This window comes from Trachurus japonicus, chromosome 24 (genome assembly GCF_045865225.1).
Source record: "Trachurus japonicus isolate A0001 chromosome 24, Traja_1.0".
NCBI lineage: Eukaryota > Metazoa > Chordata > Actinopteri > Carangiformes > Carangidae > Trachurus > Trachurus japonicus.
The window spans coordinates 14,336,802-14,351,162 of NC_140930.1; the positions used below are offsets into that span (position 1 = coordinate 14,336,802).

The window sequence follows — 14,361 nt, forward strand, 5'->3', positions numbered from 1 at the left end:
AAACATCTTCTTTTTCATAAGATTGAGGGCTTTTTATGAAATGAAGAAATTCGTTATGAAACATGTAAAACCTAGGAGTCGATTTTAGGAATTTGCACTTGTGTGTGTACCATAGACTGTATAAAGGGTGTGTACATATTGGTAAATGAACGTGGAACATGTTGCTAGAATTTTATTGTGAAAAACAAAAACAAAAAAACCCCTCCACACCGGAAGTACACCGGCTCTTCTGCTTCCTGTTCTCCTCCTCATGATGAACAGTTGATACCTGACGACCAATGGGCGCAGACAACGACTGGGTTTATTATTTAGTGATTAAAAACTGAACAATAATGTCTCTCTCCACTGCGCGGTCTTTCCTATCAGAGGCTTGTTATGGAGAACAGGAGCTGGACGCCAACTCCGCGCTGCTGGAGCTGGACAAAGGTGCGTTAGCCGGCGGTGCTAACTGGTTAGCATGGGGCTCTGTGCACTGTCTTGTAGTCCCATGTTTTTATGTGTGTGTGGTGTTGTTGTTTTATGCTAAACGTTACCGAGTATGTGAGGTGTGTGTGTTTGCTTTGTCGTGACCAGATAAAGTGGTTTCTTTGCAGGGCTGCGGTCGGGGAAGCTGGGGGAGCAGTGTGAGGCTGTGGTGCTCTTCCCCAAACTCTTCCAGAAGTACCCGTTCCCCATCCTCATCAACTCCGCCTTTCTCAAGCTGGCAGACATCTTCAGACTGGGGTATGGACCCTTTACAGAGGGGATGAAGCTGCCTTCATAAGCTCTTGTTAACCATTTCCATGTTTCCCCATATTACACGTTGTTTCTCCATTCCCCCCCTGTCAAAAGGGTTTTTTGGGAGTTTTTCCTCAGTAGATGTGAGAGTCTAAGGGTAGAGGATGTTGTAATGATGCTGTGTAAAGCCCTCTGAGACAAATTGTTTGTAAAAACGGGCTACACAAATAAAATTGCCTCGACTTGCTTTGCCTTACACACTGGTGCTGCTGACAGACACCACAGCTGCCCAGTTACATTATGAGTCTTAATGCCCGGTTTATTATGGGGCCACATCTCTTAAAAGGGCAGAATAAAGATAATCACCACCAGCCTCCAAAATAACAATAAAGATGAAAGCTTTTACACAAATTGAACATTATGCACTAAACAAAGATGGAGTTTATTGCAGGGCTGGTGTGTCTGACTGTTTCACTTTAATCTTGATGCAAACACTTACCTGTTTAGTGGATTTAGATTCACATTAGTCCAGTTGATTACGAGGCCACATCTCTTAAAAAGGCAGAATGAAGATAATCACCAGCCTCCAAAATAAAAAATAAAGTTGAATTAAAACTTTTCCAGAAAGCTTTTACACATATTGAACATTATTCCCTCAATAAAGATGGAGTTTATTGCAGGACCGTTTTACTTTAATCTACATGTAAACAATAAACTATCAGCTCGTTACAGCTGCTGGATTTTATTCATTTCATTTAATGAATTCATTAATAGGGTACTTCCCATTCTTATGTTTGTTTTTCAAGACTCAGAAAGCAACCTTAAGATATTTTGTGGTTTAATAATTTGTAATAAATAATAGTTGAATAAATGAAAAAGCAGTTCATTGATGGCAACATGTCTGTTGCTTCTGATTAGTGTGGCTATTTTTACTGTGGCACAAACATCTTTTAATGAAGGTGGGGTTTTTTTCTGATTACAGGAACAACTTTCTGCGCCTCTGTGTGCTGAAAGTAACCCAACAGAGTGAGAAACACCTGGAGAAGATCCTCAATGTGGACGAGTTTGTTAAAAGGGTGTTTTCAGTCATTCACAGCAATGACCCCGTGGCCAGAGCCATCACACTGAGGTAATAATGTGCAATGAAAACATATCAAAGCTTTGTATTTTGTTGTTTGGCAGAGGATTCGTGTCAGGGGGGAAATACATGGTTGCTAACATCCTGGTTTCCAGTTGTGTGAGACTGAAAACAGTTTCCCCTGTTGCTTCCTCTGTTCAGGATGCTCGGTAGTTTGGCCTCCATCATCCCAGAGAGGAAGAACGCCCACCACACAATTCGCCAAAGTCTGGACTCTCATGACAATGTGGAAGTGGAAGCCGCCATATTTGCTGCTGCAAGCTTCTCTGCACAGTCAAAGTAAGGAAATTCATTACTTAATCATGAAATGCAGTGTTGGATAATAGGAATTTTATTTTATTTTATTTCATGTGGTTTTTCTGAATTTCAGAGACTTTGCAGCTGGGATTTGCAACAAGCTCAGTGAGATGATTCAAGGTAAAATCACATACGACTGTTTATTCATCCCACACATGTGAAATTTGGTTTTTACAGTAGCATTGTAGCATATGAGGTAAAAAAAAAGGAGAAAAATATGCAAATATAAAACCTGTAAAACAAACATCAAACAAAAGAGAGAGATGCATTCTGTACATTCATTTGCCAAATTATTTCAAGAGTATATACAGTTCTGTACAAAAATAGAGTAAAATGTATAAATACACAGACGGTGTTGATAGTTGTAAGGCAGAAAAGAAAATATTGCACAGATGGAGGGTGGATGGGAGTTTACAGGAGTAAGGTGTGCAATTTGTACACAAAAATGGTAGGGTTGGTCATGAATAAATAAAAAACTGTATAAATACAGCTTAAAGGGACAACGAGGAGTTTCTATTCGGTTATAAAAAAGTCTCACGTTAATGTGGATGAATCTCCACTACCCACACTTGTTAATGGGCCCATTTTCGATAAATATATCGTTCTGTCTCTATCGTTATTTTGTTATTATTAGTGGTGGCGGAAATGCTGGTCGAGCCGACCAGCGTTTCCTTAATGAGAATAATGCAGCTGAATCGCCGTTTATGGTCGGAACTACGACGGTAACTGAACCTCTTTGAACCTCTGACTTTAATTATTGATGAATGAAAACATGAGTCCGTCTTGCGCCGGTCAAAGAATTTTACGGTGCGCGCGGAGGCTCATAAATGTAGTGTGAAAACGCTTCGCTTTTCCAAAACTCCTCGTTGTCCCTTTAAATAGTGAAGTGAAAACCTGGAGATGTGAGATCACATTCAGTAAATGAATTATTCCAAATTCATAGTGAATCGGCCAGGTGACGATTTCCGTTCAGAGGAAGGTGTTATGTTCACTCCGTCTTTAACAAAGGTTGAATCCACTCTGTACCTTTTCCCCCAGGTTTGGACACTCCCGTGGAGCTGAAGCTGAAGCTGATTCCCATGCTGCAGCACATGCACCACGACGCCAGCTTAGCGTCCAGCAGCAGAGAGCTGCTGCAGCACCTCGTCAGCTCCTACCCCTCCACCCCGATGGTCATCGTCTCCCTGCACACCTTCACCCAGCTGGCCGCCTCCTCGCTCATCGACATTCCCAAGCAGGTAGGGACCACGACGCCTCTGTACCTGCTGTAGTATGATTGTAATCGTGACTAAATCGTGACTAAATGATCAATCAATGAGTTTTTTACCTGGTTGAATAAAGGATATTGATATTGATTGTGACTAATGTTGAATCCTCGTCCTTACAGTTACAGCTCCTCCTTCAATACCTGAAAGATGACCCAAGGAAAGCTGTGAAGAGACTCGCAATCAATGACCTAAAGTACCTGGCCAAGAAGGCTCCTCATCTTTGGATCAGAGAAAACACTCAGGTAGACTCCCGGGTGTTGAAAGTGCACCGTGTGGTCATGACCATGATGTCTCATTACTCTCTTTCTTTCTCTCTCTCACACACTCTCTCTGGGGTTGGGAGGGGAGGGGGAGAGACAGGGGCAGGAGGGGGGAAGGGGAAATTGATGATATTAATAATAAATAATTAGACTTGTATAGCGCTTTTCAAGAACCCAAAGACGCTTACAGAGAAACAAGAGAAGGGTAGTGGCAGATGGGGGGAGCAAGCAAAAGACATCACAAACAGTTACAGGTGAAAGCATGATTGAAGAGCGGAGGGGACTGATGGGAAGGGAGGAAGGGGCAGATGAGGAGTGTTGTGAGGAGAGTATGGAGGGAAAAAGGGGTGAGGTGGTCAGGGATAGGGGAGGTCGTAGGTTTTCAGACGGGATTTGAAAATTGAGTGACCGATTGGCTGCTGATTTTTATTTTCTAATTTATTTACTTATTTTTTGTATTTCTTGTATTGCTCCTTATCATAATTTATCTCAATCCATTTACTTTTTTGCTGTGTCATGTCTTTCCTGTCTTGTGCTATGTGATGTCTTTATGTTTGCTTAATGTTTGTCACTGGTATTGCACAATAATAATAATAAAAAAAAGTGAGAAACCTGTTGTAATATGTGACGTAAATGTGTTTACAGACCCTGTGTGAGTGTGCACTGAGCAGCCCTTACGACAGCTTGAAGCTGGGGATGCTGGCCGTCCTCTCCACGCTCTCTGGAACAATCGCCATCAAGCAGTACTTCACTAACATCACAGGTGCTGTTTGTTTGTGTTTACTCGGCTCTATCCGCTCTTATTTGTGTTTTTTATGGGAAGGAAAAGAACAACACTGGAGGACTGATCTGTATTCCTCTCATCACTCAGGTAGCTCCTCGGTTTCCCCCCGGCTCACTGACCTGGTTAAACTGGCGCAAGAATGCTGTTACCACAGTAACCTGGCAGTGGCTGCTCACGGGGTCATAGTGCTCACCAACATCGCCATTTCCTGTCCAGAAAAAGGTTGGTTGGTTGGCAACATCTAATGGGCCTGGGTTAGGGATTACTCTAATGCCAGCTACTCATGCAAATGATTTAATTTCAGATTCACCCGCCTGATGTTTGCTCTTGTGTTTGAGCGGCCGTGTCGTGTGTTTGATTATCCTCCTCAGACATTGTGCAGCTGGAGCAGGACACGGTTCTGGGAGTGGAGGCCCTCTTGATGCTTTGCAGTCAGGACGGCAGCCCCAGTGCCCAGGCCACTCTCAAAGTAAGAAATTATTACCACAAGGCAGTTGATATCGGTGGAATAAATGCATCTGGAATGAGGCTGGATATTGAGCATCTGTACTGTGCAGCAGTCGAAATGTGTTCAGCATACGGTATTGATACTGTAACGGTTACATGAAGTGGGCACAGCATTTCATGTGTTTAGGCAATGTTTAACATTTGGAAAGCTTGGCCTTAAAGGAATAGTTCACCAAAAAATGAAATTCAGTCATTGTTGACTAAACCTCATGCTGATGAATACTCCGGAGTACATTACTTTACTTTATTTGTTTATTTGGATGGGACAGTGCACATTAATGAACATAAAAACAAGTAAATGTGCTGGATTATAGCAGCAATGCTAATTTCCCATAGCATAAAAAACAGTACAGTGACAATACACATAATAATATAGACAAGACAACATAATAATGCAGAGAACAAAAAGACAACAAGACGACTATAACGAAATAAAACATATTGACATTTTGACAAACACTTCCATGGGTAGGGGGAGCGCGTTGTCTCCCATATATATTGATAATAAATAGAGAAATACTATTTAGCTATTTACAAGGCACCCACACGTGTATGTAAATAGCTAAATAGTATTTCTCTATTTATTATCAATATATATGGGAGACAACGTGCTCAACTCACATGAACAAAAACAAAAACTGGGTGCTGAATTTCTAATGAGGTATAAAGTTCAAAAAATGAAAGAAACAGCACTCTGAAGATTTATTTGCCACATTGCAGACGTTTCGGGTCTAGCCCTTCCTCAGTGTGATCTGGCAAACAAACAATAGTTTTTAGTTTGCATCTTCAAACTTGGAGTGCTGTTTCCTACATTTTTTTAACTCTATTTATTATCAATCCATCCACCAGCCTGTCTCTACATTAAAACTTTATGCAGTTATACTCAACTTTCCCAACTTTGTTTTTTATTGTGTCAACTCCAGACAGCCCTCACCTCACTGGTTAAGATGCTGAAAAGTCGGCCCCATCTCAGCCAATCGGCTGTGGAGTTCCTGCTCGGCCAGCTCCACTTGTCCTGCGACTCCTCCCGTGTCCTCATGTGCCACGCTCTGGCAGCCATCGCCGCCCACATGCCGGTGCTGGGCGACAGTATGCTGGGAGATCTGGTGGACCTCTACAGAGTGGCCAGTCACTCCTCCACCGACAAGCAACAGGAGCTTCTGGTGAGAGACGGAGCTTGAGTCACACATGAGCTGCTGTGGAAAAAAGTTAAACGAAGCTTTTAGGTTGTTAGGCACAGGTACAAGAGACCCACAACAGCATTTAGACAACATCTGAGTAGTGATTGTGTTTTTGGCAGAAATAAAAAATAGCCTTTTTAATTGTATCATTGAAAATGTATTAACGGTTCTGAAGGCAAATACGCAATTTCAAAAGTCGCAGTACACTGAACGTTGCACGTTAGTGAGTTTTACACCATCTTCCTGTGCAATATTTCACAATAAAAGCCAGATTAAGAAATTAATAGAGACTGTCCACTGACACGTACACAGGAAGTGTTGAGTTTGTAGTAACGGCGTAATGCAGTACATTTAAAAAAAGACAAATGAGAGTGAATCAATACCATCAAAATGTGGCTTTTTATTAGAATATGACACATTTCCCATGAAAACATATGGGATTGGGGGAAAATGCCAATTAGTTTATAGCTTCTGCTGTTTATCCAATGATGATGGTTCTAGTTACTATTTTAAAAAAATGATAAATGTCTGTAAAGGTCACTCAGTAAATTATATTTTATCATTTAAATACCCCTTGAAATTACACCAAGTTCCCCCAGGGGTCCGAGTACCCCTGGTTGAGAAACACGGCTGTAGAGGACAATTATAAAATTTGCTTTCATAATAATTTTTTCATAATTTGATACATTACTGCTAAAAGTTGACTTTACTCTCACTTTAAATTCATTCTTTATTGTTTTGGTGCTCTTATTGGTACTTCATCGCTGCCTGTGTAAATAGCATCCCTGTTTTTTTTTTAATTCTGCTCCAGGTTTCCTTGGCAACAGTGATTTTTGTCGCCAGCCAGTCGTCTCTGTCAGCTGACGTGAAGACGGTCATCAAACAACAGCTGGAGAATGTTGCTAATGGCTGGACAGTGTACCGCATTGCACGCCAAGCCTCGCGCATGGTAACAAAAACAAAACAAAACACGTATCTGATGTTTTTGTGATCACATGTTCTTCTCTTTAACTGCTTATCGTTAATCGGTAGGGATGCCACGAGTTCTCCAGCGAGCTGTACCAGAGTCTGCGGACCCGCGTGGCGTCGGAGCACTTCTACTTTTGGCTGAACAGCCTGAAGGAGTTTTCCCAGGCGGAGCAGTGCCTGAGTCACGTGGAGGACGGCGACTACAGCGGAGCCATGACCGCCATCGCCGAGGCCCTGCGCTCCTACCAGAAGGGCATCGCCTCCCTCACAGTCAGTTCACTGTCAGAAAACATCACTGCAGTTGCTCCTTCACCAATGACGTCATGCTTTAAAGGGATAGTTCAACATTTTGGCAAATTGGCCCATAGCCATAATCCCTATAGTCATAGCAGTAGGTTCGTTACCTTTAATTGTCGGTGCAAGCTATTTTTAGAACAGCGGAGCAGAGCCGCAAGCTGCTCAAACTCATCAAATACACAATCCAACAACTCCAAAACACTCTTGTGGACAAGTTGTGACCTGCATAATTCACCACGCTATGAGATAATAACAGAACGTTATAAGACAGAGTTGTTTTTGAGGTAAATGCAGAGACTGCTTGCTGAAAAACTGACCCTGAGGGCAACGCGCATCAGCGGTTTTGCATGAATTTACCTCTAAAACAACTCCATCTCGTAACGTTCTGTTATTATCTCATAGCGTAGTGAATATGCAGGTCACAACTTGTCCACCAGAGTGTCTTGGAGTTGTTGGATTGTGTATTTATTTGATGAGTTTGATGAGGGAAACCAAGAAATTCTATTGGCCTCCGTAGCGTAGCTCTGCTCCGCCTCTGCTTGCACTGACAATTAAAGGCAACAAACCTACTCCTAAAACTATAGGGATTATGGCAATGGACCACTTTGCCAAAATGTTGAAGTATCCCTTTAAAGCAGCCGATAGTCTGGTCTGGAGAGAGTTTTTGCTATTGAAGTTGGTTTCGCTGCATCTCTATTAGTGGATCAACTCTCTCCTAGTATCTGACTGTATCTTGTGAGGTCAACTCAACGCTGCCTGTGTAACTATTTAACTGTGGTAATTAAACCATGATTATGCACACATTATCTGATTAATCCCTCCCTCCAGGCTGCCAGCACTCCTCTGAGCCCCCTTACGTTCCAGTGCGAGTTCATTAAGCTTCGGATCGACACCCTGCAAGCCCTGTCGCAGCTCATTTGTACCTGCAACAGCCTGAAAACCAGCCCTCCTCCTGCCATCGCCACCACCATCGCCCTCACTTCGGGTAACGACCTGCAGCGCTGCGGCCGCATCTCATTACAGGTGAGACACTGTGTCTGCAGAGAAGTAACCCTGCAGGGAATAGGTCCTTTTTTCCAAAAGCTGTCACATTGTAAAGTCGTTGTATAGATGCTGTAGCACCCCATATTCTCACCAGACTGCTACCTGGCATCATTTTGTGTCTATTTGCACTGAGGTAGCATCTGAAATATATATATATTCTTTAGCTTATTATTATTATTATTATTATTCAGGGGCTAAAATAAATCTATGAAAATTAGATGCTTAATGGCACATATCAGGATTTCCCCTGCGAGAACAGGCACATTATAAAATCCATCCTTTTAAATCAATCAATCAATCAACAGGAAGTAGCTCAAAGTGCTTTACATGATAAAAAGATCATAAACAGAGAGGACATGTACACACATACACACACCCAAAATTAAATTACTGAAGAAACGCTGTTTACAGTGAGGAAAACACTAGAGAGTGGATAAAAAATCTGATAAAATAGGAAAATGGAAAAGAATAGAATAAAATAAAATAGAAAAATATATGTATGATGTATAAATAATTCAAAGGAATGGAGATACTGCATGAAATTTAAGTTTAGAAAACAACAAACAGTGCTATGAATCTAAAAATAATAAAATTCGCCAGACTAAGAAGGGAGGTCTGAAAACGGCCCAGAGTAGACATCTATTTCACTATCCTTAATAAATGTATCAAATATATATATTTTTTCTTTCCCACAGATGAAGGTCTGCATGGACGAGTTCAGAAGCCTCGCAGCGCGATACGCTGATTTACACCAGGCCTCGTTTGACGCCGACTATGCCACCCTTCGTAATGTGGAGCTGTATCCTTCAACATGCACGCACACAGTCACAAGTCTGGCACAGTAATGTTTATTTTCTTTGCTGCAGTGTATTTCTCCTTAACTGCCTGTCCAGACAACAACAGAGCTGTCTGCTTGTCTCCCATGTGATAGAAGCTTTGATCCTGGACCCACAGGCAGCCAGGTGAGAGATGCTGCTGAGATGCTGAGTCCAGAGAGGCGGAACAATATGATTTGGTTTAAATGTTTGTGATACTTTAGGAAGAAAAATGTACTTCTCTCTTTATAAATGTCAGTATAGGTTTTCACTGGTTTAGCATTTGTGAAAATAGACTCTTTGTGTTTGACTGTCTGTCAGTAAAGAATGATAAATAATCTCCTTTTGTGCATCTTGTTGAGTTTGTCAAGGAATATGTATAAAATCCTGTGACCAGTTAGAAGGAAACACACGTTCGCAACATCGTCATGACAATAAATGCATCCTATTAATTTGTTCAGAAAGGCTTTTCACTGTATCCACATGCTTGAGTGTTTTGTACTGAAAGTGCTCTCTGATATGGCACTCCTCCCCTGAAGGCAGTCTCCTGGCAGACGTTTGTCTCTAACAGATTGTCTCCCTCTGTTTCTCTAATCTAGTTTTCAGGAGTACGGCACCCTGGGGTCGGTGCAGACGGAGAGTGAATACGAGCGACGGATGATGTCTGTCTTCAACCATGTGCTGGAGGAAGTGGAGGGCCTCACCAAGAAACACCCCCCGGTTTCATACTTGGTGAGTTATTAATCCGCTGGTCGCCAATCTGCATTAAGTTACTTCTACTTCCAGGTTTGCTGCAAGGTGTCCAGAGGTTGTTACAACAGATGTTTTGGTGTTAGCTAATGTTATGTAAGTGGTGTATTTGTGATTTGTAATGTTATTCTTCTGGCACACCCATCAGCGCCTTTTAATTGTTTTTACTTTAGTAATAGATCGTTTTGGAAATGTTTCTCAATGTATATGTATATCCATCTTTACTGGATATTGTCCATATGCTAAGACCATTTCACAGCCGTCTTGTTGTTAATATTAATCGTTATATAATATTAAAAAGGTGGAATCAACCTGAAGAGATTAGAATATAATATATTTTAATCTCAACAAGACATCTACTTGTTTAGAAATGGAAATGAGCTGCAGCAGATTTCCTATAATGTGAATTATCTACTTGTCTTTCCAGCACACAGGTTGTCTCTGTGACGCTGTCATAGCTCTGCTGAAGGTCCCACTGTCTTTCCAGAGATATTTCTTCCAAAAGCTTCAGTCAACAAGCATCAAGGTACCGTAACTCATTATATAACCACTTTAATTAGAAAAGCACAAACATATGGACATCCTAAGGCAAAGAACACGCTGGCTGTGTGGTGTGAAACATCTTACTTTACTTACTTCCATCATACCAGCACATTTTACATAAAACATACACCTTTCAATATCATTGTCGATGCCAAAGCTGAATCTCAATGTGCTTTTTTTTTTTTTTCACAGCTCGCCATCTCTCCATCCCCACGAACGCCGACTGAACCGATCCCAGTGCAGAACACGCAGCAGCTGACGCTAAAAGTGGAGGGGGTGGTGCAGCATGGGACGACTCCCGGGCTCTTCAGGAAGATCCAGTCTGTCTGTCTCAATGTCACTTCAGTTCTGCAGAGCAAGACGGGCCCCGACTACAAGGTGAGCATTGGCTTTTTACCTTCATCTTTGATTTTTGATTAATTTTTTTTCAGTACAAAACATCCTTTCTTCCTTTTTGTGCAGTATATTTTCCTGTAGTGTATTGTTCTTTGATTTGTGTATTCAGGCTTGTATCTGATATTCTTACACCTATATAAACTACACTACACTCCATCAGCTCTGTTGTTGCTCCTTTGCCAATAACACTTCCCATATTTTCTACCTTTCAGATTCCACTCGACACTAAAACTAATGAGATCGAGCAGCGGGTAGAGCCACACAACGACTACTTCAGCACCCAGTTCTTGCTGAATTTCTCCATCCTCGGCACTCACACCGTCACCGTCGAGGCCTCCGTGGTGGACGAGAGCGGCACGGAGTGGAAGACGGGGCCCAAGACGACGGTGTCGGTCAAATCCCTGGAGGATCCTTACTCCCAGCAGCTCCGCCACCAGCTGCAACAGGCTGCAGCCCAGCAGCAGCAGCAGCAGCAGCAGCAGCAGCAGCAGCAGCCCGCCCCACAGAGGGGAGCATACTCTCGCTTCTAGTGAAATGTGTCTTAGCTTTTGTGCTTGACCTGTTTTTGTTTTGTAGAAATTGAATATGTAAATATATTTGTTTTTTTGAATGATTAAAAGATCAAATTTCCTCATTGGGTATAATTCTTTCACGCACTGAATAATATCTGGCCTTCTGTATAACCTGAAGGTGAACATCACCCACCAGAAACGTATAAATTGCTTCTAATTTCCTCTTCGTATTTTTAATCCGATCATATTTCATGCTTGCAGTGATCTCTAGGACAATTTAGTACCATGTCCTTGGATTTACTGTCGGCTAGAAACACCACCAGGGGGCAGAGCCGAGATATTAAAGCAGCATCTTTGTCTGAAGAGCACTAAAATCTGTGATGTCAGACCCCCACTTGTCTGAATCATAATGTTAAATGGTCAGCATATAGTCTGTTTACACTACATAAATTTACCTTTTACATTTTTCCATGGTGCTGACCTTTAATATTATGCTTTTCTTTTGTTTTCACCAACAGTTATGAGAACTTGTCCTACATCTCCATATTCACTTACTAAAATAATGATGCAAACTCTGTAATCTGTGATGTTTCTATTTAACAGATGAGTAATTGCACTGACTTTGATGGTGAAACTCATACACCCACTCTGATGATGATGATAGTGATGTAATCTGAAAACTATCTGCAACTGGGAATTAGTCCAGATGACTTCAAATGAAGTCATAGGATTTAGTCACAAAATTACAGAGACAGTTTCTTGTTCACGAAGACTGAACCCATCAGCACTTGACATCAAGGAGTCTGCGCACTTAACTGGCAAGAGGCTGGAGGTGAAGCATCACAGCATCAAGTCAGAGGGAGTAAAAATGGAGCTTCCACTTGTGGTTTTCAAAATAAAAACTAGGTACTCACGTCGGCTCAGGTTGATCATTTGGCAACAGTAAAATACTGGGAATGCTGTGATCTCTGCCCTTACACTGGAATTTGATGACACATTATACAGCTTGGCAAATTTCCAATATTTTAATGAGGAATACTGTTCTTTAATTAATTAAGCGTAATCATTTCGTTTCTGGTTTTCATTTCACTGAAATGCATTCTTCTTGGTTCTTCTGTACATTGGTATAATTTCTCTCTAGATTTACATATTTGTTTTCCAGTGCCACATTGAGGCAAAGTAGATAACAGAAATGTTCAAGTAGGTATTATTTGCATATTTGTTATGGAATTTGCAGTATAGGTGAAATATCATCAAAGACTATACTAACTATTTAAACCTTGGTATGATAAGGCAAGCAAGTATGAATTAAACAAGATGATCCTAACTGGGAAGCAACTTGACTACATTTGAGAACACTTATTTAACTTCAAATATCTTAGTTTTTTAATCAGGTTTGTTTTTGCCCAAATTATCTTAGTTTATTGTGTTTTTTTGTGAGCTACATCAGAGAGCCAGCTCATAAAACTGTAAAATACAAAATTATGAAACTTGTGAAACTGTGGAACTTGGAACTTTGTGGCAGTGGCACTTTTATTAATGTAAAAAATATTTATCCAACTTCTGGAAATAACGCAACCATACAAGTAGGATAAATAAATAACAAAATAAGAAAAAGATAAAAACGCATATACTCTAGTCTAAACACACAAACAAATGGAAAATGTCAATACAATTAGGCTAGTTACTTTTGATCAACTATTGAGCATCAGTTTTCTTTTTCTTTTTTAACCCTTTCACTCATTTGACTAATCCTGCTTAGCTTATTAGAACGTCTCTGGCTTGTGGAGCTTTTATTTTGAAGGAACGTCGGACCAGTTTCCGTCCTCCGCGTGCTGTTTTCCCGCACGTTGACGCCGTGTGAACCAACCGCCGGGGTTCTGGAGGGAGAGAGGGAGATAACGGGTGATGCCAGCCGAGAAATCGCTGCTGTTGTCCTCCTCATCTGATGTGCACATGTCGTGTGTGCGTAGCGTTGTGTGGCGGCGTTTGTCTAGCGACGAGCAGCAACAGCAGCAGCAGCAGCAGCGTTGACCGAGAGGAGGAGGAAGAGGAGGAGGAGGAAGAAGAAGAGGAGGAGGAGGAGGAGGTGGAGGAGGAGGCCCCCGGCACGAGCGAACGAACCAAAACCAACCGCCGCCTCGCGCTTTACAACAACCGTTAATGGGAGCTCGGTTATTAAGCTAGCTAACTTGACGACAACCACAACGACGACGACGACGGTGGCGGCGGCGGCTCCGGTGGTGGTGGTGGCGGCGGCGGCGGCGGCGGCGGCGGTGGCGGGGATGATGATGATGAAGATGAAGAAGATGATGATGCATTGGTGGATTATTTATCCCGGTGTCTCTGGCTGAGATGGAGTCAGCGACGCTTGAGCGCAGCAGCTGCCTGCTAGCAGCGAGTTAGCTAGCTAGCGAGCTAACGGTCCAGACACCGTGCAGCCCCTCTCCCTCTCCCGTCCCCCCCTCCCTCCCTTACCGGAGCAGCAGGCAGAAGCCCCCCCCCCCCCCCCAACTGGATAACGATAACTAAATGGGTGCAATTGCGGCTTCTTTTTCTTTTTTCTTTTTTTTTTTTTTTTTACATGACGGGGTTTGTAGTAGTAGTAACGTTATCAGACGTTTCCGCCGCCGCTCTGCCTGGATTTCACGTTATTAAAGAGGGTAAACATGTCAACTAGCAGCAGAGATTGCTAACTTAACCACCGTTTAAGGATATAGCTACACGTGATATTAGTTTATCTCGAACCAACAATTAGCTACACCCCCCCCCCCTCTCTCTCTCTCCCTATTTCCCGTCCCCTCCAACCCCCCCAGCCTGCTGTCCTTGGATGCTTCACTGACATTAAATTGGGGTGAGTAACAACACTTTAACTAAATCACA

The 14,361-nt window shown here is 42.2% G+C and overlaps 2 protein-coding genes across 2 annotated transcripts in view; both read left to right on the forward strand.

Annotated features, from left to right (window-relative positions):
• The first annotated feature begins 216 nt into the window (after positions 1-216).
• On the forward strand, positions 217-11,595 carry ints7 (integrator complex subunit 7). Its single transcript, XM_085770147.1, has 20 exons — positions 217-426; positions 594-723; positions 1,700-1,846; positions 1,997-2,134; positions 2,226-2,272; positions 3,191-3,390; positions 3,540-3,662; positions 4,326-4,443; positions 4,552-4,686; positions 4,836-4,933; positions 5,895-6,134; positions 6,964-7,101; positions 7,185-7,391; positions 8,247-8,441; positions 9,158-9,261; positions 9,356-9,424; positions 9,877-10,009; positions 10,455-10,553; positions 10,763-10,948; positions 11,179-11,595. The coding sequence occupies exons 1-20, from the start codon at positions 333-335 to the stop codon at positions 11,494-11,496; spliced, it is 2,919 nt and encodes a 972-aa protein (XP_085626273.1). The 5' UTR covers positions 217-332; the 3' UTR covers positions 11,497-11,595.
• A 1,875-nt stretch (positions 11,596-13,470) lies between these two features.
• The window catches only part of lpgat1 (lysophosphatidylglycerol acyltransferase 1), a 51,504-nt gene continuing 50,613 nt past the window's right edge, over positions 13,471-14,361 (forward strand). Inside the window, exon 1 of the mRNA XM_085770606.1 lies at positions 13,471-14,332. The gene's annotated coding sequence lies outside the window, so the exon portion shown is untranslated. The remainder of the gene's footprint in view (positions 14,333-14,361) is intronic.

Excerpts from the sequence above, each read along its gene's own strand:
- ints7 (XM_085770147.1), top strand. The coding sequence starts at position 333 with ATGTCTCTCTCCACTGCGCGGTCTTTCCTATCAGAGGCTTGTTATGGA. Across the intron at positions 4,687-4,835 it reads CATTTCCTGTCCAGAAAAAG|ACATTGTGCAGCTGGAGCAG; the intron begins GTTGGTTGGTTG and ends TATCCTCCTCAG. Across the intron at positions 6,135-6,963 it reads ACAAGCAACAGGAGCTTCTG|GTTTCCTTGGCAACAGTGAT; the intron begins GTGAGAGACGGA and ends ATTCTGCTCCAG.